This window comes from Zootermopsis nevadensis, unplaced genomic scaffold (assembly GCF_977971745.1).
Source record: "Zootermopsis nevadensis isolate Lab colony 2312 unplaced genomic scaffold, Znev_1.0 Znev_ptg000022l, whole genome shotgun sequence".
NCBI lineage: Eukaryota > Metazoa > Arthropoda > Insecta > Blattodea > Termopsidae > Zootermopsis > Zootermopsis nevadensis.
In genome coordinates, this window is record NW_028259154.1 from 7,329,224 (window position 1) to 7,355,052 (window position 25,829).

Below are 25,829 nucleotides of genomic sequence, written 5' to 3' on the forward strand. Positions count from 1 at the left end.
GTTTCACATTTCTACCTCTTATTTGATTTTAGCTGTTGCTCACTATTAACACATAATCTAATTCAACATCAATACAGATTAATTTCATAAAGCACAATCCTTGTTGAGAAGCCAGTAGTGGCTCATCTGTGTAAGAAATTTCTGACCGTTTCAGGTTTAGTAGCATGTTCACAAGAACCTGGCACTGAACCTTATCCTGAGCTGGATAAATCTAATACCCAATATCCCACTCTGCTTCTGTAAGATACATTTTAACATTATCCTCTCATATATTTCTAGGTCTCACAAGTGATCATTTTCCTTGAAGTTTTCTGACTGAAATTTTGTAAGATTTTATCATTTCTTTCAACCATGCTACATCCTCCATTCCTCTCATCCTTCTTGATTCAATGTTTGTAATAGTATTAGGTTAGGAGCACAAATTTGAAAGCCCCTAATGTAATTTTCCTGTTACTTCATGAATCTTGGTCCAGATATTCTTGTCAATGCATTGTTCCTAAACATTATCAATTTATGTTCTTCCTTCACATTGACTAGCCAAGTTTTGCACTCATGTATACGTATATTAGTCTTTATGTTTTTAGATAGGACATAGGAGTACAACAGATTCTGAATAAAATGGTAGCAAGCATTTTGCAGAACTGTGTTGTGAAGGTGTGAACTAAATTGACTTTGTGCAGTTTAGTATCCAGTGGCAGGCTTTCATGTTAATGGTATTTAATCTTGTGAGATTTTATGTTCTCATTGTTGACTAGTATGAAGATAGCTGTATTCTGGGTTGTAGCACTGTAGTTTGGTAGAAGTTTGCCATGATTTCAGAGGTGCTTGCTGCCCTCATCATCAGACCATGACCAGATTACAGACTACCAGACTGCATGGCCTTGCAACCAAGAAGACAGCCATCTTCATGTTTGATCTTCCCCTATGTTTTGTCAGTTGGTAAATTGTGATGTTGTTACAGGTGTCTCGCTGTGGCATTATTTACATGGAGCCAGAAACCCTTGGATGGGAGCCATTGTTGGAGTCATGGCTCAGTACTTTGCCACCTAATCTGAATGATCAGAATAAAGTAAAGTTGCATGACATGTTTCTTCGCTTCGGTTATCCCCTCCTTCATCTTATTAGGAAAGGAGGTGTGAGAGTGAGTATCAGTTAATGTTGTTTTTTGTTTTCATTTTTTCTTTAGTGCACTATAAACTTCTAAGTGTAAAGTTTCAAATTTGGACAAAATGTTTGGAATTACTTCTGCATGTCCATGTTCTGATAGAGACTTTTCATATCCTTTCTTTGAAGATATAAATAACCACAATTTTTCAGACATTGATATGTCTGAAATTGAATAGAGTAAAATTTAAGCTTTTCTTTGCTACTGAACTGATGAAGCTGATGTGGCAAGTTTTGCAACACCTGACATGATCTGATCTGATTGATTGTTAGAGGCTGGTTTTTAGTTTCATGTGATTTATTTTTATATTAAGAGGTGGAATACGAGGTGCGATCGGAAAGTTTCAAGACTGCACCTATAAAAACCCGTACACTTATCTCAGGTATTAAATTCATCCATCACCCTCGAAGTAGTTCCCCTGGGAGTGAACACAACGATCCCAGCGCCGCTGCCAAGCCTGGAAGCATCCCTGGAAATCTTTCTTTGTCAGCCTGTCAAGCACCATCTGCGATTCTGCCTGAATCTCTTCTGTCGTCTCAAATCTCCTTCCCTTTAGCTGAATTTTCATCTTTGGGAAGAGGAAGAAGTCACACGGAGTTAAATCCGGCGAATAAGGAGGGTGCGGGATGACGGCCATGGTGTTTGAGGCCAAAAACTGCCGAACTTTGAGGGCGGTGTGCGCTGGCGCGTTGTCATGATGCGTTGCATGTGGAGTTCTTCCTTTAGAATCATCTGACAGGTCCCATAGCCTATCCCAACAATGTCGCACAAGTCGTTGATGGTACGACGTCGATCTTCGTGAATGGCCTGCCGAATCTTCGTAACATTTTTGGGCATTGTGCTCGAAGATGGTCGTCCAGAACGCTCGTCATCATCGACAGAGGTTCGGCCATTTTTAAAACGTGAATGTCACACAAAAGTTTGTGCACGACCCATTGCGGACTCCCCAAATGCTTGCTTTAGCATTTCATAGGTTTCCGTAGCTGTTTTGGCGAGTCTTTGGCAAAATTTGATTTGTTCATGAAAATCCGCCATTCCGAAATCGCAGGAGGGTCGGTGTAATGCACTACCAAAACGCCCGTAACTAAGAAACAAATGCTAATTCAATGATGCCGGCTGGCACACTGATTCACTATGAATGTAGGCCGCACCCCCTAGCGGCAGAAGCTCGTACTACATCCGGTTCGCCCTCTATTGACACAGTCTTTAAACTTTCCGATCGCACCTCGTAAACATGCAGAATGTTTAATGTTGAATACTTTTGCTTCTTATCTTGGACATAGAAGCATTTGTGTTCTTGTTCTCATTCTTGTGTGATACAGTTCTTGTGTAACCGGTAATAGATTTAATTTTTATCGGCTGTGTATCACAGTGTACACATGGTCAAGCAGGCAGTATGTTGTAGTAGCATATTGTTAGACCATTAAGCCTTGGAGTTAAAGTATGGTTGGGAGCCCTGTTGTATGGCGATTTAAATCACCTATTCCTACACAGTATAGATTAATATTGCTCCAAACTTCAGATGCCTAAAACAATCAGAGGTTTTTCATCTTGCAGGAGCTTACATCATCCTCTGACTCAAGTTTAATGCATTCAATGATGAATTTATTTGACACTTTCATGGATGACTTCTATGATGAGAAGTACATGCAAGGAATCTCAGACTTGGATCAAAGAGCCCAGTTGGAGGTAAGCAAAGCACCCATTTTATCTCACAGCACTTTGCAGTGTCTTTTCACCATGGAGACCTGGGTTTATTACCATGTTAGTCCATGTTTAATTTGTGGTATTTCATAATGGCAATGGTGCAGGTTTATCCTTAAGTACTTTAGTTTTTCATGCATATTATCTTCATTGTATTCTATGTATTCATATATTACTGGCCCTATGGCATGTGGCAGGCTTGAACAGCTGTCATGTTCTTAGTTGTGGCTACATCTCTAACAAATCCCATTTTAAGGACAAATATAGCTGCTGTTTGAAAAGCCCATGACAGTTCTTTGTTCACATTGGTATACGCATACTTCTGGATTCCCCAGTCAAACCACAAGATTTTTCCAAAACACCATTTTCTAGTTTTATAAATGAGCATTCAAAGGACTGCTGTTCTTTTTGTTTCTCTAGTGCCGAGAAACAACATAAATGAGCAGTTTTAGCTTGGCTGTTTATCACTTGATGCAAAAGATAAGAGATTATTAATTTTGCTGACAAACCAGTTCACTTCAACACAGTGCCATCTCCCTAAAGTTAATACATATGTATGTTTCAATAAACCGTTATCTGAATATTTCTAATACCTATATTATTGAAAGGCTATAAATAGTTAGTATATGAACATTAGTAGAACTTTATTGCAAGATGTGTTACCTGTCTGCACTTAGGGTGTGTTCTTCTTCTCATGTATATGGTCACTGGGAGGTACACTGGACACCCAAGGTCGTGCAAGGTTCAACATTCTGTTTCGAGGATTGCTGGAGAAGGAATTTCCAGCAGCTCTGAAGGAAGAGTTTGGGCTGCCAATGACTGTGAAACCGCCCCTCAAACCATACATATTCCTCATCCCAGCTCATGGACTGGTGTATGACTACCACTTCATTAAAGAGGTCTGAGATCTGATGACTGATCATCTAGAAACTTGGCTCAATCCACTGTTACAGAATCTTTTTTGAGCACGTGATAATTATTCATCTGATCAAGAAAATTCCTATTTTATAACATGAAGGTTCATTACTCTGAACACAAAAGCAAACCATCATATTATATGTTCTGGGTCAGTTTAGTTATGTTTCTCTGTTCACAATACCTGCATACAAGGGATACAATCCTGAGATTATTGTAATAGTAAAATTTGCAAATAAGGTCATTGACTGTGATAAGCTTATGTGTGTGGCCGTTTAATGAATTATCTGGTTACAGCTCTTACATTTCCACTTTTGTTAATGTTGCATATCTTACTTTTGGGAGTCATGGGTCTATGGAAAATTGAAATGAAAAGATTTAGTGAGACAATGTTGATATAATAGGAAGGCATGGACTAAGGCAGACTGAAAGAAGGTCATATGAGTTAAATACTAAGAAGCTATATGTTGTTGAGAGCTTGACTACAAATGTTGAATTCACGTATATTGAGATATGAGTTTATATTACCTTTCATCTGAGCCTAAATCTTCAGAGTAGCTTCTACCTTTGAAACTCTTCAACCTGAATTTTGGATTTCCTAATTTCCCATTGCATGCTGAGATCCTATTTTTCTCATCGATGCTTTTCACTTTTATTAAAAGTTTTGTCAACTGCATTTATTGCATAACATGAATGATGAAGAAAGCAGTTACTATGTTTTTTTTAAATATAATTCCAGCATTTTCCTCAAGGGACTAAGGAAAACCACAACATCTTCAACAAGGATAGCCAATTTTTTGGTTAAGAACTGAGATTATAACCATATTCATGATAATAATAGGGCGACAATATTAAAATGGATACTGTAAAAAGGGAAGTGGTTATGAGTATGTGAAGTAGATTGAAGTACCTCAAGTTAGGATTTGGTGATGCTTATGTCCTGGGTGTGAGGTTTTATAACTGGATAATATTAATATTTGATTACTTGTTCAGGGAATAATTGGATTGAATACAGACACATTACTTTGTGCTAAAGTATAAGGTAACATTTTAAATTGTTATTCATCACATTTACAGTTGATATAACTTACAGCATATGTAGTGCTGTTAATGAACTCAGAACGTCTCTGGTTGATGTGGCAATACTTGATTGATTATTAAAGAAATAAATTGATTGGTTGATAACTCAGGCATATTTTGAACCATTACCTTCTGCAGCTGATTATTAAAGAGATTCTACTTAAAACAACTGTGGTAGCATGGAGTGCTGTAGTTGAGACTAAAGTACTATTTCTATTTTGTTATTTATTTCAGGGAAAAGGGAAATGGAAGCTGTGGTCAGATGAACTCAGTTCTGTGCCTCCAATTCCTCGTGACATTCCTGTGAATCAGATCATAGTGCAAACTGTGGAGACAGTCTGCAGCATTGCTGTAATCATGTTGCTTGTAACACACAACAAGCCAGTCATGTTTGTGGGACCCACAGGCACAGGAAAATCCAGTTACATCACTGTAAGTGTGTGACTTACAGTAACCATTCTGTAATTTCAGAGTAACAATAGGTGTCAGGGTGTTTTAAAACTACATAAGAATATTGGAAGTAGTTGAAATTAGACAAGTAAGATACCTTAAATTATGCCAAATCCAACTTCTTTGCCCATCATATAATTCATAACACTGATGTACCCACTTTTGTTACTCAGTATTACATAACCTTTGTAACTGATACAGTGCCAAACTATGTTTGTGCTCATGTTACAATTTGGGTTTAATTAATTTTATAATTAAACTGCTGATGCAGAATGTTCTTTTGGAACTTTATGTTTATTCAGCTGTTTAATCAATTTCCTGATATTCTGGAACTCAAAGATCCATCACAATTACTATAAAACCCCATAATTGATTCTTGTTCTCATACTGTTTAATTAATTTTGTATCCCTGTAATTTGTTTAGGATTATTTTAATATTGTCATATATAGATCTCATGTTGGATGGATGGATAAATAAATAAATAAATGTATATATATATATATATATATATATATATAAAATTTGCTTTTAATTCTTTGCTTTGTAATATTAAGTGGTTTGAATGTTGATACAAACATAAAGTTGTTTAGGTTATGAGAAAATATATCTCCCTCTTTATAGCTGGTAAATGTCATACGATAAACTACATAGTACTGTGTAAGATTTGAGGTTTTCACAGCAGTGAGTATGAAGATTTCTGTCTTCTGGGTTGCTGCGCTGTATAGTCTGGTCGATGTTAACCAATGTTTCAGAGGTCATACTGCCTCCGTCATCAAGGTGATTCATCGCCCTGATGACGGATGTCTCAGACCGTTTATGAAGGCAACAGCCTTGTTTAATTAGACTAGATTTAAATGGCTCAAATAGGTTACTATATAGGGCTCTTCTGAACCTTTGTGTTTTATAAAAGCATGAAAAATTTGTATGGTAATATTGAAGGACATGATGCTTTTACATGTCAAATTAATTTTTTCCATGAATAAAATTAGTGCTTATAAATCAAATAATTATTAATAACTTGAAAAAGATCTGGAGATAGGAATTAGTTCTATCGATTGGGCCCAACAGAGTAGGTTTTACCTGAAGACAGGGATAGATTTCCATCTCCGAAACATCATAGTTTTATTGGTTTTATTTAGTATTGGACGATGGATAATGTTGAGAAAACAGTTTGTTTCAACAATGCACCATCATCACAAACTTTAAGAATTTAGTTGAAAAAGATAGCTTTTGCTTTTCATTGCACTCTGTGAATTTGGTTTTGGAATTACCTTATCTTCTTGTGAATATGGTAGGGTAATATTGAAATTCATCATCAGCATCCCAGAATAACTTTAATTACTGGAATAAGTTAATTGATCAGTTATGCTACAAAATTGAATTGTGATAAGACCAGCGAATACTGTGTTCAACATGCAGGTTTGATGAAAGCAAGGAATTTCTTCACCAGCTTATTAACTGTTAACTGAAAAAGGAAGTATGCCTCTGCACTCGTCAGTAATCAGAACATGAATGTAGCCTGTCTTTCTGTTTGTTTTCTCAGGACATTTTGCTACATAAAGTGAACAAGGAAATGTACAAGCCACTGTTTATTAACTTCTCTGCACAGACATCAGCCAATCAGACACAAGAAATCATCATGAGCAAACTTGATAGGCGGAGAAGAGGTCAGTTCTTTTATTTATTCTTCTCATATATGGATTTTCTTTGTAGAAAGTTTTGCATTCAAGATTGGTAACTTGTTGCTTACTTCATTTGGGTACTTGGAACTTCTGTCCCAGTATCATGCATTTGAAAGACAGAAATCCTTTATTAATCACAGTTATAGTGTTAAAACATCCTTAATTCATGAAATGAGAAACATACATAATCATAATTAATATTAATAGAGCCTTTGTAATATAAAAATGTGTAAACTGTAAAATCTCAGAAAGAAATTATTTTATGCAGCATATTGAAATGTTCAGTGTTAGGGTCTTGAGGTAGGCTAGTCAATTAAGTAACTGGTATGAGCTGATTGGTGTTTTGATTCCCAGAAGAGTTGTGATTTTTTCCCCTCCTCCTCCAACATATTGCAAATCAGCTCTGGGGATTTACTGTCTGGCCTTGAATTCACTGAGTATTGGAGGAACTTTCTGTGGGTATAACACAGCCAGAATGTCAAGCTTATCATTCACCTGCATCTAGTGCTGAAGGCATCTCCTGTATTATTTGAATTTTGGACAAGGATTTAATATCATTGTATCATTATGTCATGAATATTGGTTTTGTGCCTGTAGTAACTGAATGAAACTGTATAGGACATGAGGTTGTCATGGCAGTGAGGATGTTGATCGTTAAATATTGCTGCCTTCTGGGTTATTGTGCCGTGTAGTCTTAGTAGATTTCCACCAACGTTTCGGAGATCATACTGCCTCCGTCATCAGGGCGATGAACGTGCCAATCCAACCAACCACCCATAAACCTAACTAAGGGCGGAATCCTGCGCAAGAAATCTTACCTTGCTACGTAACACCATTCCTGAGTATGAAACACATTGCTGGAAATGGTAAACAGAGCCTTATAACAAAAACTGGAATTGTCATGGCGGGAGCCTTGCCTATTCAAATTGGACTTACCTGTTGGTATTCAGGACGAAATACGCCTGATGGACCGGTTGAGGAGGCGGTGGCAGTTCAAGAGGGACCCCGCTCTGAAAGCTCAAGTCATCCACCTCCAGATGTCAGTGACCTATGGGCCCAACGAGTGGAGGAACGAACAGTGGACAGCGACACGCTGGAATCCTTGGACGGCGAGGACCTGTCGCTTTGGAAGATGACTAGGCGGGTGATGCGAGTCCCCACTCCATCGCCCCCCTTGCTAGTGCCGGGAGGACTGGCTCTCTCGCACTCCAAGAAGGCGGAAGCCCTGGCCGACAACCTTGAGGTCCTGTTTCTGCTGGTGGACGACCCGTCTCGACCCATTTCTTATTGACATGGTTAAAGACGTGATGCGAGCATATGAGTGTTCGCCCGCAAGTGAACCAAAATTAACCACTCCTTCGGAGGTCTTTCAGGCCATTAAGAGACTCAAGGTTGGCAAGGCTCCGAGCCCGAACGGTATACCGAACAGGGTTCTGAGACATCTTCCACGACCCGTGATAACCTTTCTCACGAAAGTGTTTAACGCGGTCCTCAGCAGGCAATACTTCCCCTCGGCATGGAAACATGCCCATGTGGTGTCCATACTGAAACCAGGGAAGGACCCCATCAGTCTTCTTGACACGGTCGGCAAGTTGTGTGAAAAGATCCTATTAACTAGGGTCCTACAGGAGGTGAACGAACGCTGGCTGCTGCTTGACGAGCAGTTTGGGTTCCGACCCGGACATAGGACGATGATGCAGCTGGTTCGCCTCATTGAAAGGGTCAACAGGAACCTTGACGAGAAGCGACTAACTGACGCGGTTTTCCTGGATGTGGCCAAAGCTTTCGACACTGTATGGGTCAAGGGCCTCCTCTACAAGCTAACCGTCCTCAACTTCCTGTCCTACCTGGTGAAAACCATCTCATCCTGCCTTGCTTGTCGGACGTTCCAAACGTCCTTCCAGTCGGCCATGTCCACACATTGTGCCATGCGGGCCGGATTTGTTCAGGTTGGACTCGTCTCCCTGTACTCTTCAGTCTGCATGTCAATGACATACCTACACCATCCCGCCATGTCGAGTTAGCACAGTACGTGGGCGTAGCCACATCCCTTAGTCCAACTCTTTTCGTCGGTTATCTGGAAGCCTAGCTCGGTTTACTGGAGCTCTGGCTCAGTACCTGGAGTATTGCTATCAGCGTCTCAAAGAGCACTGCGGTTCTCTTCGTTAAGTCCATGAGACACATCCAAAATCACAAAGTAGTGCAGTTTCAAGGAAAGCCGATACATTGGGTCAAAACAGCGATGTATCTGGGGGTCACCCTTCATACCTGTCTTACCTGGTCAGCGTACGTCAGTCAGATGGGAAAGAAGGCGGCGCAGCGATTGGGCATGCTAGGTCTCTTCCTAAACAGGAGAAGTGGTCTGTCCGTCAGAAACACTGTGCTGCTCTACAAGCAGCTCATCCGTCCTGTGATCATGTGTCTTCAGCCCTGAAGATGGAGGCAGTTCTTTCCTAGAGAACACTGGTACTTACCTACAAGTCCACATGGTGTTATTACCCAGAAGACCAACACTGGTGAAGAAAACTACATTTAATACTATTTACTGATATGAAGACTGATCTGTGTAGGAGTATATGGGCCACCACTTGGCAAGCGGTGTGTGGTGTTTGTGGATGATGTGAACATGCCTCTGAAAGAGGTTTATGGGGCCCAGCCTCCCATTGAGCTCCTTCGTCAGTGGCTGGACCATAGGACCTGGTATGACTGTAAGGATGTCTCCCCTATTAAACTGATTGACATTCAGGTGGGAAGCCTCAAATAATTTTGCATGTTGTGTGTTTCTGCATGGGTTGGACTAAGCATGTAGGTCTTGCAGAACTGTGGATGTTACTTTCTGAATTTATTAAAGATGCCAGCCAGACTTGTACATACATATTTATGTAGTCTGTATGTCACTTTCTGTTTTCCTTCAATTCTGGCCTCTGTGCACCATACAGACCCATTATTCATTATGTGCCACCAGCCTCTATTCAGTAGTTCATTCAAACTGCTCTCTAGCAAAGTTTTATAGGTTTAACAGGCCTGTTATTTTATGTGTAAAGATGGAAATCTGATATTTCATTTTTAAAGGAAAGGAAGTATTAGGGTAAGAATTTAAGATTAAATAAATCAATTCATGTTTAACTTCAACAGGCTCTTCACATTAATAAATAATAAATGGATAAATAAGTAGATGAATATGTCTCTCGGTAAATTCATTTCAGACACCTTGAAGAGGTTTGACCTCAAAGTAGGTGAAACCTGTTACCTAATATGGTGACAAAAGGCTCTTATTTTTTGCAGCTAATGTGTGCTATGGGTCTCATCAGCCAGGGTGGAAATACTGTTACCCCAAGATTTATGCGCCACTTCAACATCTTGTGCATTGATGAGTTTCAAGATGAAGTCATGATCCATATCTTCAGCAAGATAATGCTGTGGCATCTCGATACAAGGTACAGACTTGTGCAGGACAACATTGTGAGTGTCACGGTTGATACAAATGGTGTTTGATTTATATCAGGGATGCAGTTTTAGAAGAAATTCATGTATTCAAATGAGTAAATGGGAAGTAACTTTATCCTCAGTTGTACGTACAGGTAGCCCTCGATTTACACTGGGGATGCGTTCCTGGACGAACCGGCGTAAATGGAATCGGCGTAAATTGAAACTTTTTTATAATGTAAATCAAAGGGAAGTCAATGACATGCGTTCCCAGCACCCAAACATTGACGAGTAATATAACAGCATTACATTTAAAGCTCTGAAATAACGTAAATAAAATAAAAGGAATTTGAAAAATATATTTTGTACACTTACAATCGGCAATTTGTTGGTCCCTGCGATTGACTGTGATTCTTTCATGTGATTGATGTGTACAGTCATCTCTGCTGTTATGTGATAGTTGCATTCATGTAAGACGCCAACCTATAGAAAATTGCGTAGTAAAAATAACCCCGGTACCTCCGCAGAGATTAAATCAGTCTTTTGAAAGTTTAAAGCGCCAGGAATGAAATTGCATAAGAACAAACTCGCATATGCAAAAGTTTGCATTTCACAAACAGCTTTTACTGGTTCATCGATCTCATTGGAGCAAATTTGAGTTAACGAAACATACGTAATTGCAGAGATGACTGTATTTATATATATATATATATATATATATATATATATTTTATTATTATTATTTGAAAGGTGAGAGTAAAAATTTCGTTATATGTGTTTCTTTCCCCTTAAAATTATATGGAGTCATGAGTAGGGCCCAGTATTTGAATTGTGTATAAAGAGCTAAATCAGGATTTGTTAATTTGTGCGTTTTGTGTTCAGGGAGGTTGCATGGGAAAAATTGCTGGACTGAATTTGTTTATACTCTTGTATGTTTATTTACCTGATATGATATATGATAAATACATTCCTTGTTGTTAATTGGATTGTACTGAATTCTTTGTGTTTTCCAAGTGTACCTGAGTAGGCACTGCCAAGAGAAGTAATGACATTGAGAATTGAAACCCACTCTCTGTCACCTAGGCTCATTGAGGTGTTACAATGGACAGGAACAAAGTCATACATAATTTGTAAATGACTTTCTTCTGGGTTGTAGCACCATGTAGTTTGGTAGAAGTTTACCTATGTTTCAGATGTCCTGGTTGCGATGAGACATCAAGGATCTCTGAAACATTTGTAAATTTCCCAGTGCTACAACCCAGAAGACACCCATCTTCAGATTCACCACTGTGAAAACCTCAAATTGTACCTACAAAATTTGTTCTCCTACTACTTAACAGCATTACAGTGAACAGACATAAGTGAAAATGTAAATATGAGTTTGCTTGTACTCTCTTGACAGTTCTGCAGGCCTGGACATTGACCTAGATGAAATGATGAAAGAGATGGATAGGATGTGAAGCACACATAACAAAAATGCGAAATGCATCTAAATGTTGGTTAGAAACCCATAAAATGTATGTAAATGGGGAAGCAACAAAAATATATATCTTAAATACACAAATAAATATATTTTGATGTAAAATGGATTGAATTGGCTGACGAGTGGGAACAGTTATGAATGTTAAGTTTCTATTAGCAAAGTAATTTCTTGGCCAACAGAATGACTATCATCAAAAAGGATTAGGTAATTACTTATTTCACAGTAATTCATTATTGAATTTGACCTGTTCTTGGATGGTGGCGTCATGTAGGAGTTGGCTTGTTGCTAACATTTCAGAGGGCCATACTGCCTCTATCATCAGGGCTTCAACAGTACAGTCCTCTGCAATGATAAAAATCAACCAAACCGACTTAACATGGCACCATCATCTGCAAGCAGGTTCAACATCAATAATAAATAGCTATGAAAGCTTAACATCAGTTAAAAATGATTTAGTTTCAGCAATTCAGTTAATTGTAGGGGGAAACAGCTATTGAGGGCATATACACTCTGGTACTGTTTAATTACTGAAATGTATCTTCTGCAGAGGATTCAGCAAAGAGTTTGATCCATGCATTGAGCAGCTGGTAATGGCAACTTTAGACATTTATAAGAAGTCACGAGCCTACTTGCTGCCAACACCTACCAAGTCACATTACCTATTCAGCCTGCAAGATTTCTCAAGGGTTATCCAGGTAAACAAGCAATGTGATTATTATTTCTTTCACAGTCTAACGATACTTTCTGAGCTGCGTTAGATGTGTAGTGATGAATTGGAGTATTGTTAATGATGAATTTGGAAAATGTGGATGGAAGCAGTTGTGTCTTATTTTAAGATGCTATCCCAGAACTTTATTACCAACATTTTGTTTATTCTATCATGACTTGAAATCAGACATGCCAGTGATATTGAATGAAGTAGAACATTTGATCTTAAAACCTTGCACACCAAGTAGTATCAAATTTCTATATATAAAAACATGTGTACAAACCAACTGATTACAATTTAAAACACTTTAAAACATGTTGTGTCAGACTGTTTCAACCTCATGAGATCATAATCAGTGGCACGGCATATTAAATTAGTCCATAAAATTCATACAGTTCATACAACAACGTGTTGTCACAAAACACTGTATAAAATGGTGTCCTGCTCCTTTAAGTCATGTTTATAAACCACACTTTTGTAATACCACACTTTATGGTTTGTGTTGCACATGAACTGGTGTATTATCCCATTGAGAAACGGAGAATTTCATTCTCCAGTTAGATGGAGCTCCTCCGCATTTTGCCATATTCGTGCAGGATCACCTAAACCAATCATTTCCTAAGCGATGGGTCGGACAAGGAGGGTGGATAGCCTGGCCTCCACGCTCTCCAGATCTTACCCCTATGGATTTTTATTTGTGGGGTTATGTGAAGCAATAAGTGTTCTCTGTCCAAATAATAAATTTGGACCATTTGAAAGAACGAATCGCTGAAGCTGTTTCATCTATCACACCGGATGTTCTCAGTCGTTTATGGCAAGAGCTTGAATATCGTCTTGATGTCTGCAGGGCAACTAAAGGAGCACATATCGAAATCTACTGAACAGGAAAGATTCTTGGAGAGTTTCTCTTTATTTTGAAGTTTATTTCATGTCTCTATTGTGCTTTGTTCCAAAACTATGACTGTTTGTTACCCCACCATTATTTTACGGACAGTGTATTATAAATGAACAGAACACCCGTGACTCCGATATGCTTTTTGACCTAGTAGTAAACCATAATAAAGTAACGTTTTATATACAATAGATGGCCACACTATTTGCCATAGTGTTTTAAACCCCCTCCACACTTTCCAAGCTGACAGTAATACCCACGCACACATAGAAATCCACGACGGTCAAGGTGGAGATGGCGCAGCCACAGCTCAAGGTGGACAACAATGTAAAGCTACAAGAGATGCTTTGGTCATTATACACAGTGCTGCATCACAAGAATACCTCTGCCTCGAATAGAACAATAACACAACCCAGGGCATATGGATGACTCGATGGGATAATACACCAGTTCGTGTGCAACACAAACTGTAAAGTGTGTTATTACAAAAGTGTGGTTTATAAACATGGCTTAAAGGAGCAGGACACCATCTTTATACACAGTGTTTTGTGACAACACATTGTTGCATAAATTATGTGGATTTTATGGACTGATTTAATATGCCACGCCACTGATGATGACCTCATGAGGTTGAAACATGTCTGGTACAATGTGTTTTAAGGTGTAAACAGTTGGTTTGTATACGTGCTTTTATATGTAGAAAGAACATTTGATACTACTCCTTCTAGTCTGATGCATTCTTTCATCACATTACCTCATTAATTTTTACTTTATGTCATACAGGGTGTGTTGCTATCTGTACCTGAGGCTATGGAGGACTTGATTTCCATGAAGAGGCTCTGGGTACATGAAATCTTGCGAGTGTACTATGACAAACTGGTTGGTGACAGTGATCGCAGTTGGTTGTTTGATCAGCTCAACATAGTGATAAAGAACAGACTGGAAGAGGACATGAATGAGATGTTCTTGCAACTCAGAACAGATAATGAGAAGGTAATTTGTAAGATGGCTGTCTTCTGGGTTGTTATACCGTGTAGTCTGGTAGAAGTTTACCGACGTTTCAGAGGTCCTTGCTGCCTTCATCATCAGGACGATGAGTAAGGTGGCTGATATTTAAAAACATAATCTGTATTCTTGTAGTTGTAAGAATGTTTCTTATCTGTGTCATTATGTATTTATGGTTGATAACTGAATGGGTTTCAGTAATGAATTCCAAACTGTTCGTATGAGTTCCAAAGATATAATTATATAATGACATATAACTTATTAACACTCTGAATTAAATTACCTGTAATTATAGGTTGCTGCAGATTAGTTTCTTTCTACAGCTAAATTTCTAATTGGAACCCCTGCACCTGTCTTTAAATGCACCATTTCAGATTTGAGCTGAAATTATGTGTGGATACAAGATATGTATTAAAATAATAAATCTGAAAGTAAAATAGTGAAATGGTAGACCCTACACTTATTATGTGATTGCAGGTGTCTGGCATTACTCAAATTATTCATCTTTATTTCATTAATATCAGACTCAACACAATTGACTTCAATTCTTTTCTTTGTCTTTCACCTATATGTACTGTCCAAAATCATTATGTGATCACCATTTACTTCCATGGTTTCTGGATTGGGTTCTGTTAATAATATTAAAATAACAAATAAAATATAAACTAGATTCAAAATAGCTGTGTAAGGAATCTTGTCTTCTCCAACAAATACCGTCAAATTTGAAATGTATTTAAATAATAAATTCTATTATTGAGATTTCAATTGTTTATGAGCTGTTAATGACATCTGTCTTTCAGGTTGGTGAAGAAAATATGAGAAAACTAATCTACTGTGATTTTGCTAATCCTAAGGCTGATTCAAGGAATTATATTGAGGTTCTAGACTTAAGTCACCTGCGTTCTGTGTGTGAGGGCTATCTGAATGAGTTCAATAATATGTCCAGGAAGCCCATGAATCTTGTGTTTTTCAGGTATATGTTCTCTATAGCAGTACTTTTAAACTGAGGGTCTGTAAGTTTAGCCGAGCAGTATATGAGTTGAGCAGAGTCTTCTCTTTTGTTTTTGATGCTGTATTTCTCAAAATTGTAAGCTGTTTTCATCACATTCTTTACTTCCACATTGTTTATATTTTAGTCAGTCTATATTATGTTTAATCAAGGTGTGTGAGATAATTTTGGGGAGGTGGTCCACAGTCCCAGGAAGATTAAGAATAGGGGTCCGCTGTTCAGTGAAAGTAGAGAAACACTTTCCTGTAGGCTAAGGCTTGAAAGTAATTGGCATTTGTAATCATTAACTTTGAAGACAATGTGGTTTGGTGATTAGTACTCCTACTCAAGTACAATTCATGGTCTGGAAATGAGTCACTGTGATGGGGAATTTTTGTGGTTTACATAAGTACCTTGAAATTAGCTATGGCTATTTCATTCCACATTATTTCCAGTTCATCATTCACATTTATGTTATTTCATTCTGCATTACCTATGCAATGAAAGTATCTCAGGAATTAATCACTCAATCACTTCCTTGCTTCTCTATCAAACTCCATCATAAATGTTTCTCTGTACTGGAAACACAGATTTTACTATTTCTGTTGAAATGTGCACATTATAAAAACTACTAGATGTGGCTCTAAACCTTTTAAAAGGATGATTTTTGTGGACAGTAACATCCCGAGGGTATTGTATTGATCATCAAGTATTGTATCACACCTGAAATAAGCATAGTCTTACATTATTTTTGTTTTAAGTTATGCAATTGAGCATCTATCCCGGATCTGCCGGATTCTGAAGCAGCCTCAGAGCCATGGCCTGTTAATTGGGGTTGGGGGTTCAGGACGACAGTCTCTCACTCGCCTTGCAGCACACATATCTGAGTATGAGCTGTTTCAGGTGAGCAGTAAATAAATTTGGCTTGTATAAGAATATTTATTATTTTATAACTCACTTCGTGTCTGCCACGGTGGTCTAGCGGTTAGAACGCTGGCCTTGTGATCCTGGGGTCTCGGGTTCGATTCCTGGCGGTGCCCGAATTTATAACTTGTGTTGGGCAAGGCCGTGGTCTAGGCAACACGGAGTTTTCCTCCGTGGCATCCCAACAATTACTCCATTCACACACAGAAGAAGGCAATGGCAAACCACTTCTGGATCATCTGCCAAGAACGTATATGAACAGGTCCCAGTCCGAGAAGAGAAAATGATGGAAGGATCCTGTTCATATGGACCTGTCATCAGACAGAACACTAAATAATAATAATAATAACTCACTTCGTAGCAAGTAAATAAAATTGACATGTGGATTGATTTCCCAAGTCAAGATTTTATGTAGCTACTGAATGACATCTGATTTATAATCTGAAATCTCCCAAATACACTTCTTTTCTCTTGTTAGTGGAAAAAGGCTTTTAAATGGAGTTTATGGTTGAAAAAGCTTGTAATCCATGTATTACTGTAGTCCACGGTCCATCATGATTTGTACAGTTGGCTGTGCTCCTCTCTTACTGTCCCTATGGTGTGAAATTGGCAAGAATAGCAAGCAGCATATTGTCATAACCTTGTATGTCAATTGGGGCTTCACTAGGCTGATTTTAGAGTAAGAAAGTTAATCTTACGAGGTGAGATCGGAAAGTTTCAAGACTATGTCAATAGAGGGCGAACCGGATGTAGTACGAGTTTCTGCCGCTAGGGGGTGCGGCCTACATTCATAGTGAATCAGTGTGCCAGCCGGCATCATCGAATTAGCATTTGTTTCTTAGTTACGGGCGTTTTGGTAGTGCATTACACCGACCCTCCTGCGATTTCGGAATGGCGTGTGCATCAAATTTTGCCAAAGACTCGCCAAAACGGCTACGGAAACCTATGAAATGCTAAAGCAAGCATTTGGGGAGTCCGCAATGGGTCGTGCACAAACGTTTGTGTGGCATTCACGTTTTAAAAATGGCCGAACCTCTGTCGATGATGACGAGCGTTCTGGACGACCATCTTCGAGCACAGCGCCCGAAAATGTTACGAAGATTCGGCAGGCCATTCACGAAGATCGACGTCGTACCATCAACGACTTGTGCGACATTGTTGGGATAGGCTATGGGACCTGTCAGCTGATTCTAAAGGAAGAACTCCACATGCGACTCATCATGACAACGCGCCAGCGCACACCGCCCTCAAAGTTCGGCAGTTTTTGGCCTCAAACACCATGGCCGTCATCCCGCACCCTCCTTATTCGCCGGATTTAGCTCCGTGTGACTTCTTCCTCTTCCCAAAGATGAAAATTCAGCTAAAGGGAAGGATATTTGAGATGATAGAAGAGATTCAGGCAGAATCGCAGATGGTGCTTGACAGGCTGACAAAGAAAGATTTCCAGGGATGCTTCCAGGCTTGGTAGCGGCACTGGGATCGTTGTGTTCACTCCCAGGGGAACTACTTCGAGGGTGATGGATGAATTTAATACCTGAGATAAGTGTACGGGTTTTTATAGGCGGAGTCTTGAAACTTTCCAATTGCACCTCGTAGCTATAATTAATTCAGTTTAATATTGTAAGTTGTTATATTAACTAAAATTGACTTTTGTTTGCTATGAAACCACCCATCATGACTGAGTTTTCTGTGGTTTTCTTCACCCCCTCTAGCAGCATGTCTGAACAATAAGTTCCTAAATTTTACACCTTATCACTCTTCATTATTTCTTGCTCTGTAATATCTGCAGTTGGAACATCATTATTAAATAACACTAATTGGTCAGTCATGTAGTAGCAATATGATGTGTGACAGCTGAGTGTACTCTGCAGGTAGAGGTTTCCAAGCAGTACGGTGTGAAAGAGTGGCATGACAATTTGAAGAGCATCTTGCAACGTATGAGTTCTACAGAGCAACATGCAGTGTTTCTCTTCACTGATTCACAGGTAATTAATATAATAATTAAGATAGTTAACACATCAGTTTTAATTTGGTAACATAGCACATTCCTGTAGCTATCATACTGTATGGTACTATGTTGCTCTGTATTTGATATGAATGGAATATTTAAACTAGCAGTGCCATGCTTTCAAACTTGCTTCTTTTACTTTATTTGGAAATATGGGCTCATGGTATCGTCCTATCTGTGCATCCATCTGTCTGTGTATCTGTCCCCTCACCAAATAATTTGTCAAGTTTATAAATGTTTATAGTACTTGGCACATATAAAGAGTATATAAATTGTCTTTACTTTACTTGTGAACAAAACCTTTAAGAAAGGGCATAGACACACTCTTTTAGTGTCATCTGCAAGAGAAACTCTCTATTCATGTAAGTCTGTTCAGCTGCTAATGACAAAATAACATTTGTTTGTATTGTTGTAACTTACATGTGTTATGTATTATAGCAACAACTGGTATGGCATGTTTACTGTTTGACAGATCAAAGAGGAAATGTTTTTGGAGGACATCATTAACTTATTGAAATCTGGTGAAGTTCCAAACATTTTTGGACCAGAAGAGAAAGGAGACATATGTGAAAAGATGAGACAGTTTGACAAACAGCGAGATAAATCAATTCAAGTAAGATTTCTCATTAACTGATTTCATATAAATGATTTCAAACAAACTGTGGAAGTTCATATTGGTTCCACATTTCACTACATGTCTTGACTATTCAATGGCAAACTCAATTCTCATTTATGTATTATGAATGCATTGATGCATCAGCTTAATTTAATTATTATGACTTTAATATGATTTAGACCATGTGTAAGGATCTACCTGTCACCTGTATATCTCATGTCTAAAACTAGTAAAAGAACTTTCAATAAACCCGATGTTCGCAGTCTGTGCTTAAGGTTGTCATGCATGTTTAATTTTGTAATAAAATCTTCTCAGGCAACAAGCCACGTCAAAATGAAATGTAGTTCAACATTTCAGAGACAGTACATGGCCACACCATCCCTTTGTGCATAGAATTTCCCTTCGAAGAGAAAATAGGTTGAAGTCAGCACTTACCAGAACAAATCTATCATCTTCCTTTCAAAATGTTGCTTTAGTAGCTGTAGCATTGACAAGGACTATTTTGAATAAGGAAACCACATCAACACTCACCAGTATATCGGTCTCCTGTAGACAGCTCATTACAAATTGTTTCTACAAAAGACGCTGTGTTTTCTCTCTCTCTTTTTGAAAGGAATTTCTATGAAGAGACGGACGGATGGGTTCATCGCTTGCCCCCGGTAATAGCAAATTTCTACATCTAACTTTATGAAGAAACAGCACTAAGAATTGTGAAGTGTAAGCCGACCCATTGGTTCAGATATGTGGATGATACCTTTGTGATATAGCCACATGGAGAAGACAAACTTCAGAAATTCCTGCTATTTCTTAATAGTATCCACCAAAACATTGTCACTCTCTCTGGACTAGTGGTTAGCATGCTTGCCAATGGGCCCAAGGTTCGTGGGTTCAATCTAGATGAGGAGAGGAAGTAAAGCTGGTGGCCCCATGTCATAGATTTACGGCTTGTAAAAGAACCTTACGAGCATGATACGAGGTGTTTCGTAAGCAAAATTCTCACCCAAGTCTCCTGATTAACTGCTAGATGGCTTTGGCAGTCAAATCAGGATTGAGTAGACATTGTGCAAAGTCAGTGGGCTGGTCACTCACTAGTCATAAATGCACATTTCAAGACCAAGAAACCTCCGAAAAGAGAAGCGGCAAAAACATGCAACTGGGTTGTAGAGCCAAGAAACAACAACAACCGAAACAGTACATTTACCATGGACACTGAGAACAATAGCTCATTACCTTTTCTAGATGTGTTGATAAACAGATGATTGGATGGAACACTGGGTCACAAAGTGTATAGAAAACCAGCCCATACAGACCTGTACCTACATGTCACCTCAGAACATCACCCAGCACAAAAGAGAACAGTCCTAAACACAGTGACTGTCCAGGGCATCATCTGTGATCTGGGCAGCCTTGAAGGGTAGATACAACATCTGAATAAAACGTTCCAAGAGGATGGTTACATTGCAATGGAGAAAGTACAAGACTCCAGACAATAAACCAACTAGCACAGCTATCATACCATACATGCAGACAGTCTCAGGAAGGATCAATTGACCTCTTGCCAGGTACAACGTTAGGACCATTCATCAAGACCAATAGGATTCAACATCTCTTGTCCATGATGCGGGACGTAGAGGACTGAAATGAGTTTAAGTGACATGGTCAAAGAACATAGAACTAGAGAGTGGGCACTATTAGGAAGGACAAGGTTAAGCGACATGAAAACAGGTTAATAAAAAGAGGCTGGAGATGACGGGAGCTGATTGGCTGGCAGCAACGTCTAGAAGCTGCAAGTGTCTTCTCATTGCGACTAACACGCCTTGGTAAATTGGTAACAGGCAAATCCACGAGGGTCACTGTAAAAGACGGCCAAGTCGGCACAACGAGTGGGCTGATCATTCAGCTACCCTGACTCGGTATTTATATGCTTTTCCAAAACTGCAAGGCAGATGCCAGGGTATCATTCAAAAGGTGCACGGCCCACGATCTCCAAATCACGGAGGCCTTCAGCTGAAGTGATCTCCCCCCCCCCCCCCCCCCAAATCCAAGATGCAGATGCCTTCACCCCCTCTGGGTTCAAATCCCAGAGAACCATCAAACCAAAATTGCACAAAGGACAAGTTGCCTGATGGTATAAACTCTCATCAGCAACAACAGACCCCTAATTTGAATAATCAAGGTTTCCACTGAGACAAAACCCCTGTTAGCATAAGCAAATTCCTGTTTTAGTCCATCAGATAGAGGTAGTCTCTGTCAAGTCTAGTATGTTTAATTTTGTTTTTCTTATCTCCCAATATAACCTCTACTTTAAGAGCTTAAACCATACTTTACAAGTTTTTCAAAAACACCTCACCATAACAAAGTTCTTATGTAACATAAACTATATGTACATTTACATTTATTACTTCACACATTTTTTAATATGGTATTTGTTTAAAAAAATACAGGTAAAACTAATTTTTGTCTCTGCGTAATTATATACATATTTGTAGTGTAATTAACTTTGCGACATTATATTTATTTCTGCAATAAATTAATGTCAAAACCAAAGATGCGTGCAGAAGTGTGAAAAATACATTTAGATTATGTAAGATTTGAAGCATGCACAGTGACTGAATATAGTTAAGTTTTTGTGACAGTCAGTTATGTGAGTATGGAGTTACAATTTGTTTTCTGAAAATGTCTGTGGCAGTGTCTGCCATGGTGATTGAGACAGACAGTCTCAGTAACAATGGAATGTAACTTTGTACTTACACAGCTGATTGCACTAGAAGACTTTATGAGGATATGTAGAAAATTATCACTCTTGTCATGGTCTTGTTTGGTATTAGTCATACTTCCTTTTATCTTTATGCACTGTTTTTTGCTGTTCTATGCAGATAGGTTTAGAAAAATTAATATTATGTTTTATCTAACTCCATGTATTTTTCTCAAGTCCCTGTTCTACCATTGTCATGTTCTTCCTTTACTATCGGAGACCATGTTTCTCACTCATATAAAACAAGCAAATATTTAACTGCTTTATTATGTTGCTGCTTTTCTTGGTACAAGCATGAGAATTTTATTGCATTTTTTGCTGTTATGTTTATAGACAGATGGGAGTCTTGATGCCCTGTTCAACCTGTTTGTGTCTATAGTAAGGGATCAGCTGCACATTGTGCTGGCTATTAGTCCCATTGGGGATGGTTTTCGGAATCGCATCCGCAAGTTCCCTGCCATTGTCAACTGTTGTACCATAGATTGGTTTCAGGTCAGTAGAGAGTTTATTATATTCTTAAAGAGTGATGTTTTGCCTTTTGGTTTCTTTGATACAGAGAGTGTAAGATTTGAGGTTTTCACAGCGGTGAGTATGAAGATTTCTGTCTTCTGGGTTGTTGCGCTGTGTAGTCTGGTTGACCAGACTACACAGCGCAACAACCCAGAAGACAGAAATCTTCATATAGAGAGTGGCTTGTAAGTCACTTTACTGAGACATTTTCCATATGTCAGTTTCATTTTAAGTTTAGTACTTCCATGTGATAAATGATAATTTTTGTTTATAAATGTTTTATTTTTTTCAATGACATGGTGGATACATTCTTGGTAAAGTGACTTACAAGGCATACTGCATTTTCAGCACTGACACCCACGAAGTGTATCTTATCTGCAGATACAAAAGGAATAGTAATGACACTGTTTCAACAAGTGGTTTTGAACAAAATCAGTAGGCTTCTTGCCAAACACATCAATAGCATCCACATGCCGGTGAAGAAAAATGTTCATATACTAAGACCTATAAAAGAAAAACTGTCTGAAAGTTATGGGTATAATATACCATGTGCCCTATGATTGTGGCATGGTTTGTGTGGTACAGACAGGCAGTAAAGAACATGTGAGATACATATACTTAATGTCAGCCAGCCTGAGAAGTCTGCTGTGCCAGAGCATAACTATGAAACAGGGCATGTCAGTTTTAGCAGCAACTCCATCTAGGATAAGGCAACTGGATATATGGGCTTTGTAATACTGCAGAATATTAATATCAGACTTTCCTACAGTCTTCAACAGGGATTGAATCTTCATTCTCAGTCAGTCCTGGTATCTGGTGCTCTTCATTATCTTGTGCTCAGATCTGAAGACATGCTCTGGACAGGTATATATATGGGGTGGTCTAGATACACAGGTACATCAGAAACCCTGATGATGGTGTTGGAGATGGTCACTAAAATTTTGATACCTTGCACTAGATATTTACATAATTTAATAGATGTAAATGTAGGGGAATGCTTGGATGAAAAACAGCTTTTTTAGAGGAGAGTACCATAGTGCGTCCATCTCCAGCCATGAAGATGGAAGCATTATATTCCTCGAAAATGTTGATACATCAAGTCCTACAAATCCACATGGAATTGCAACCCAGAAGACCTACCTCATCAAGGATTAATTCTGTTCATATGGGTGACATGAAGATGGTTTTTATGATATACTATTTAGCTGCCTAGAACATGTCAAGCTGAAATTAGTGCAGACTTTGTGAAGTTACATCTAATGGTCTGAAATATTTTCAGGCTTGGCCTAATGATGCTCTGCTGGCTGTGTCTAATCACTTTCTCGCAGATGTGGAGTTGACAGAGAAGGAGCATGATGCATGCATCAGGATGTGTCAAGAGTTCCACATGTCCACCCAGAATTTATCCGTGGAGTTCTTCAAGAGACTGGGTCGGCACAATTATGTGACAGCCACCTCATACCTTGAGCTTATCAACACGTTCAAGGAACTTCTGAGCAAGAAAAGAGGGTGAGATATTTCAAATTTATTTAATTTCTTTGTTATTTGTTTATGATACAACTCCTAAAGTGGTTAATACAAGCGTTCTCAACCCATGGCCCACAGACTGCATGCAGCCCTCATTAATTTCTCTAATAGGCCTACTATATCAACCTGTATAATGCACAATATTTCCCTGATATCAGAGAACAGGTTTTATTAATGCAGCAACAGTTGTAAGCAACTGTGTAGATTAATGAAGAACATAAAATCAATAACTAGAATGCATCACATTAACAACAATTTTATTCACTTAATTTGAGTCTCTTTCCAAATATAAGTTTTGATTGAGTTTGGAATACCAAAGTAACTTCTTAGGTTAATTAAGAATTGTATGGATAGGGTATCATGTAGAGTTCATATAGGTAACCTTCTGTCGGATCCTTTCCCAGTGCACAATGGCTTAAAACACGGAGATGCTTTATCTCAAGTGCTTTTTAATTTTTCTCTGGAATGTCATCAGGAAGGGCTTGAATTGAATTTTTTGCACCACATACCTGCCTATGCTGATAGTGACAATTTGCTGGGGGATGGTGTGGGTACCAAAACCAAGAATCCAGAAACTCTCCTACAGGCTAGCAAGGAAATAGGCCTAGGAGTAAATGTAGACAAAACTTAATACATGGGCATTATGTGGGATCAACATCAGCAACAATGGCAGAACATAATTATAAGTAACACTTCATTTAAAAATGTTTCAAAATTTAAGTACAATAACAAATAGAAATGGGGTCCGTGATGAAATTAAGAGTAGTATACATTTGGAGAACGATTGTTTGTATTCAATTTTAAAACTGTTATCATCCCATTTACTGTCCAAAGCACTGAAGTTCAGAATATACAAAACAAGTCTGCCAGTTGTCTTGTGTGGTTGTGAAACATGGTCTCTTACTTTAAAGGAAGAATGTATATTACAAGTGTTTGAAAACAGGGTTTTCAGGAGGATATGTGGTTACGAGGATATGAAATAAGTGGGAAATTTAGAATATTACATAACAAGGAGCTGCGTGAATTGTATGGGTCACCCACCATAGTGAGGATAGTGAAATATATGAGGCTCCAATGGGCATGTGGCATACATGGGGGAGACAAGGGGTGCATACAGGATTTTGATAGGGAATCCTTCTGGAAAACAACCACTGGGAAGACCAAGAAGATGGGAGGATAACATCAAGATGGATCTTAGGAAGCTGGGCTGTGAGGATGGCAAATGGATGGAATTGGCTCAGGATCGTGGCCAGCGGTGGGCTTTGGTATTGTCAATGTTGAATTGCGGGTTCTGCTACCAGGGAGTGAGTTAGTTAACAAATACTATAAGTTAGTGTGAGAAAGATCACCATTTATCTCACTGATAAACACTTAAAAAGATGCAAGTGAATCACTGTAGCAAAAGTTAAACTGATATTAAAACACTACTTAAATGAAGGTAGTATCAGATATCTTAATAATGATTAATTTTGTTAAAGACGATTATTAAGTGAATCTGCTTATAATGGCAAGTTTATAACACTTTTTATAAATTGTCATGAAGTCTCTATGGGCCAAATTGCACTCTGAGAGTTAAGCCTGGTAAAAAAACTGGTCCTTGGTCTGGAAGAGGTTGAAAACCCATAACATAAACATTATAGTTATTGTATGAGATTTCTCTAAAAGGTTTCACCACAGAAAATATAGATCCATGGCCTTAATTATAGTTCTTATCCAGGTTTATAAATTTTACAAAGATAATTTTTATGTATATTCAATGAACCATGTTACTATTGTTTATATGTGATGTCAATAATTTGTTTTTGAAGTAAATGAACATTAGGACAATTGGATTATGGAAAATGTAAAAGAAAAAACTTGGAAAATAGATAGACTCCTTTCTGGAGTTACACAAATTTTTTGAATGATGTATCTTTGTTTTTGATTGATAAATATGGTAAAGTTTGATTTGAGCATGAGCTAAAAGTATAGTCCCACATAACTTGTAGT

General features: G+C 38.4%; 1 protein-coding gene across 15 annotated transcripts in view; it reads left to right on the forward strand.

Annotated features, from left to right (window-relative positions):
- The window catches only part of Dhc36C (Dynein heavy chain at 36C), a 111,713-nt gene that overhangs the window by 43,067 nt on the left and 42,817 nt on the right, over positions 1 to 25,829 (forward strand). For all 15 annotated transcript variants that reach the window (XR_015536350.1, XR_015536351.1, XR_002543404.2 and 12 more), the window contains 15 exons: positions 962 to 1,141; positions 2,723 to 2,854; positions 3,547 to 3,768; positions 5,099 to 5,296; positions 6,859 to 6,982; positions 9,568 to 9,743; positions 10,283 to 10,434; positions 12,454 to 12,601; positions 14,291 to 14,500; positions 15,313 to 15,485; positions 16,262 to 16,403; positions 18,296 to 18,409; positions 18,905 to 19,045; positions 22,137 to 22,295; positions 23,593 to 23,822. Coding sequence is in view for 12 of the 15 variants with exons in the window: in XM_087353394.1 (XP_087209520.1) it covers positions 962 to 1,141; positions 2,723 to 2,854; positions 3,547 to 3,768; positions 5,099 to 5,296; positions 6,859 to 6,982; positions 9,568 to 9,743; positions 10,283 to 10,434; positions 12,454 to 12,601; positions 14,291 to 14,500; positions 15,313 to 15,485; positions 16,262 to 16,403; positions 18,296 to 18,409; positions 18,905 to 19,045; positions 22,137 to 22,295; positions 23,593 to 23,822 (2,501 nt within the window). In the remaining 3 variants the exon portion in view is untranslated. The remainder of the gene's footprint in view (positions 1 to 961; positions 1,142 to 2,722; positions 2,855 to 3,546; positions 3,769 to 5,098; positions 5,297 to 6,858; positions 6,983 to 9,567; positions 9,744 to 10,282; positions 10,435 to 12,453; positions 12,602 to 14,290; positions 14,501 to 15,312; positions 15,486 to 16,261; positions 16,404 to 18,295; positions 18,410 to 18,904; positions 19,046 to 22,136; positions 22,296 to 23,592; positions 23,823 to 25,829) is intronic.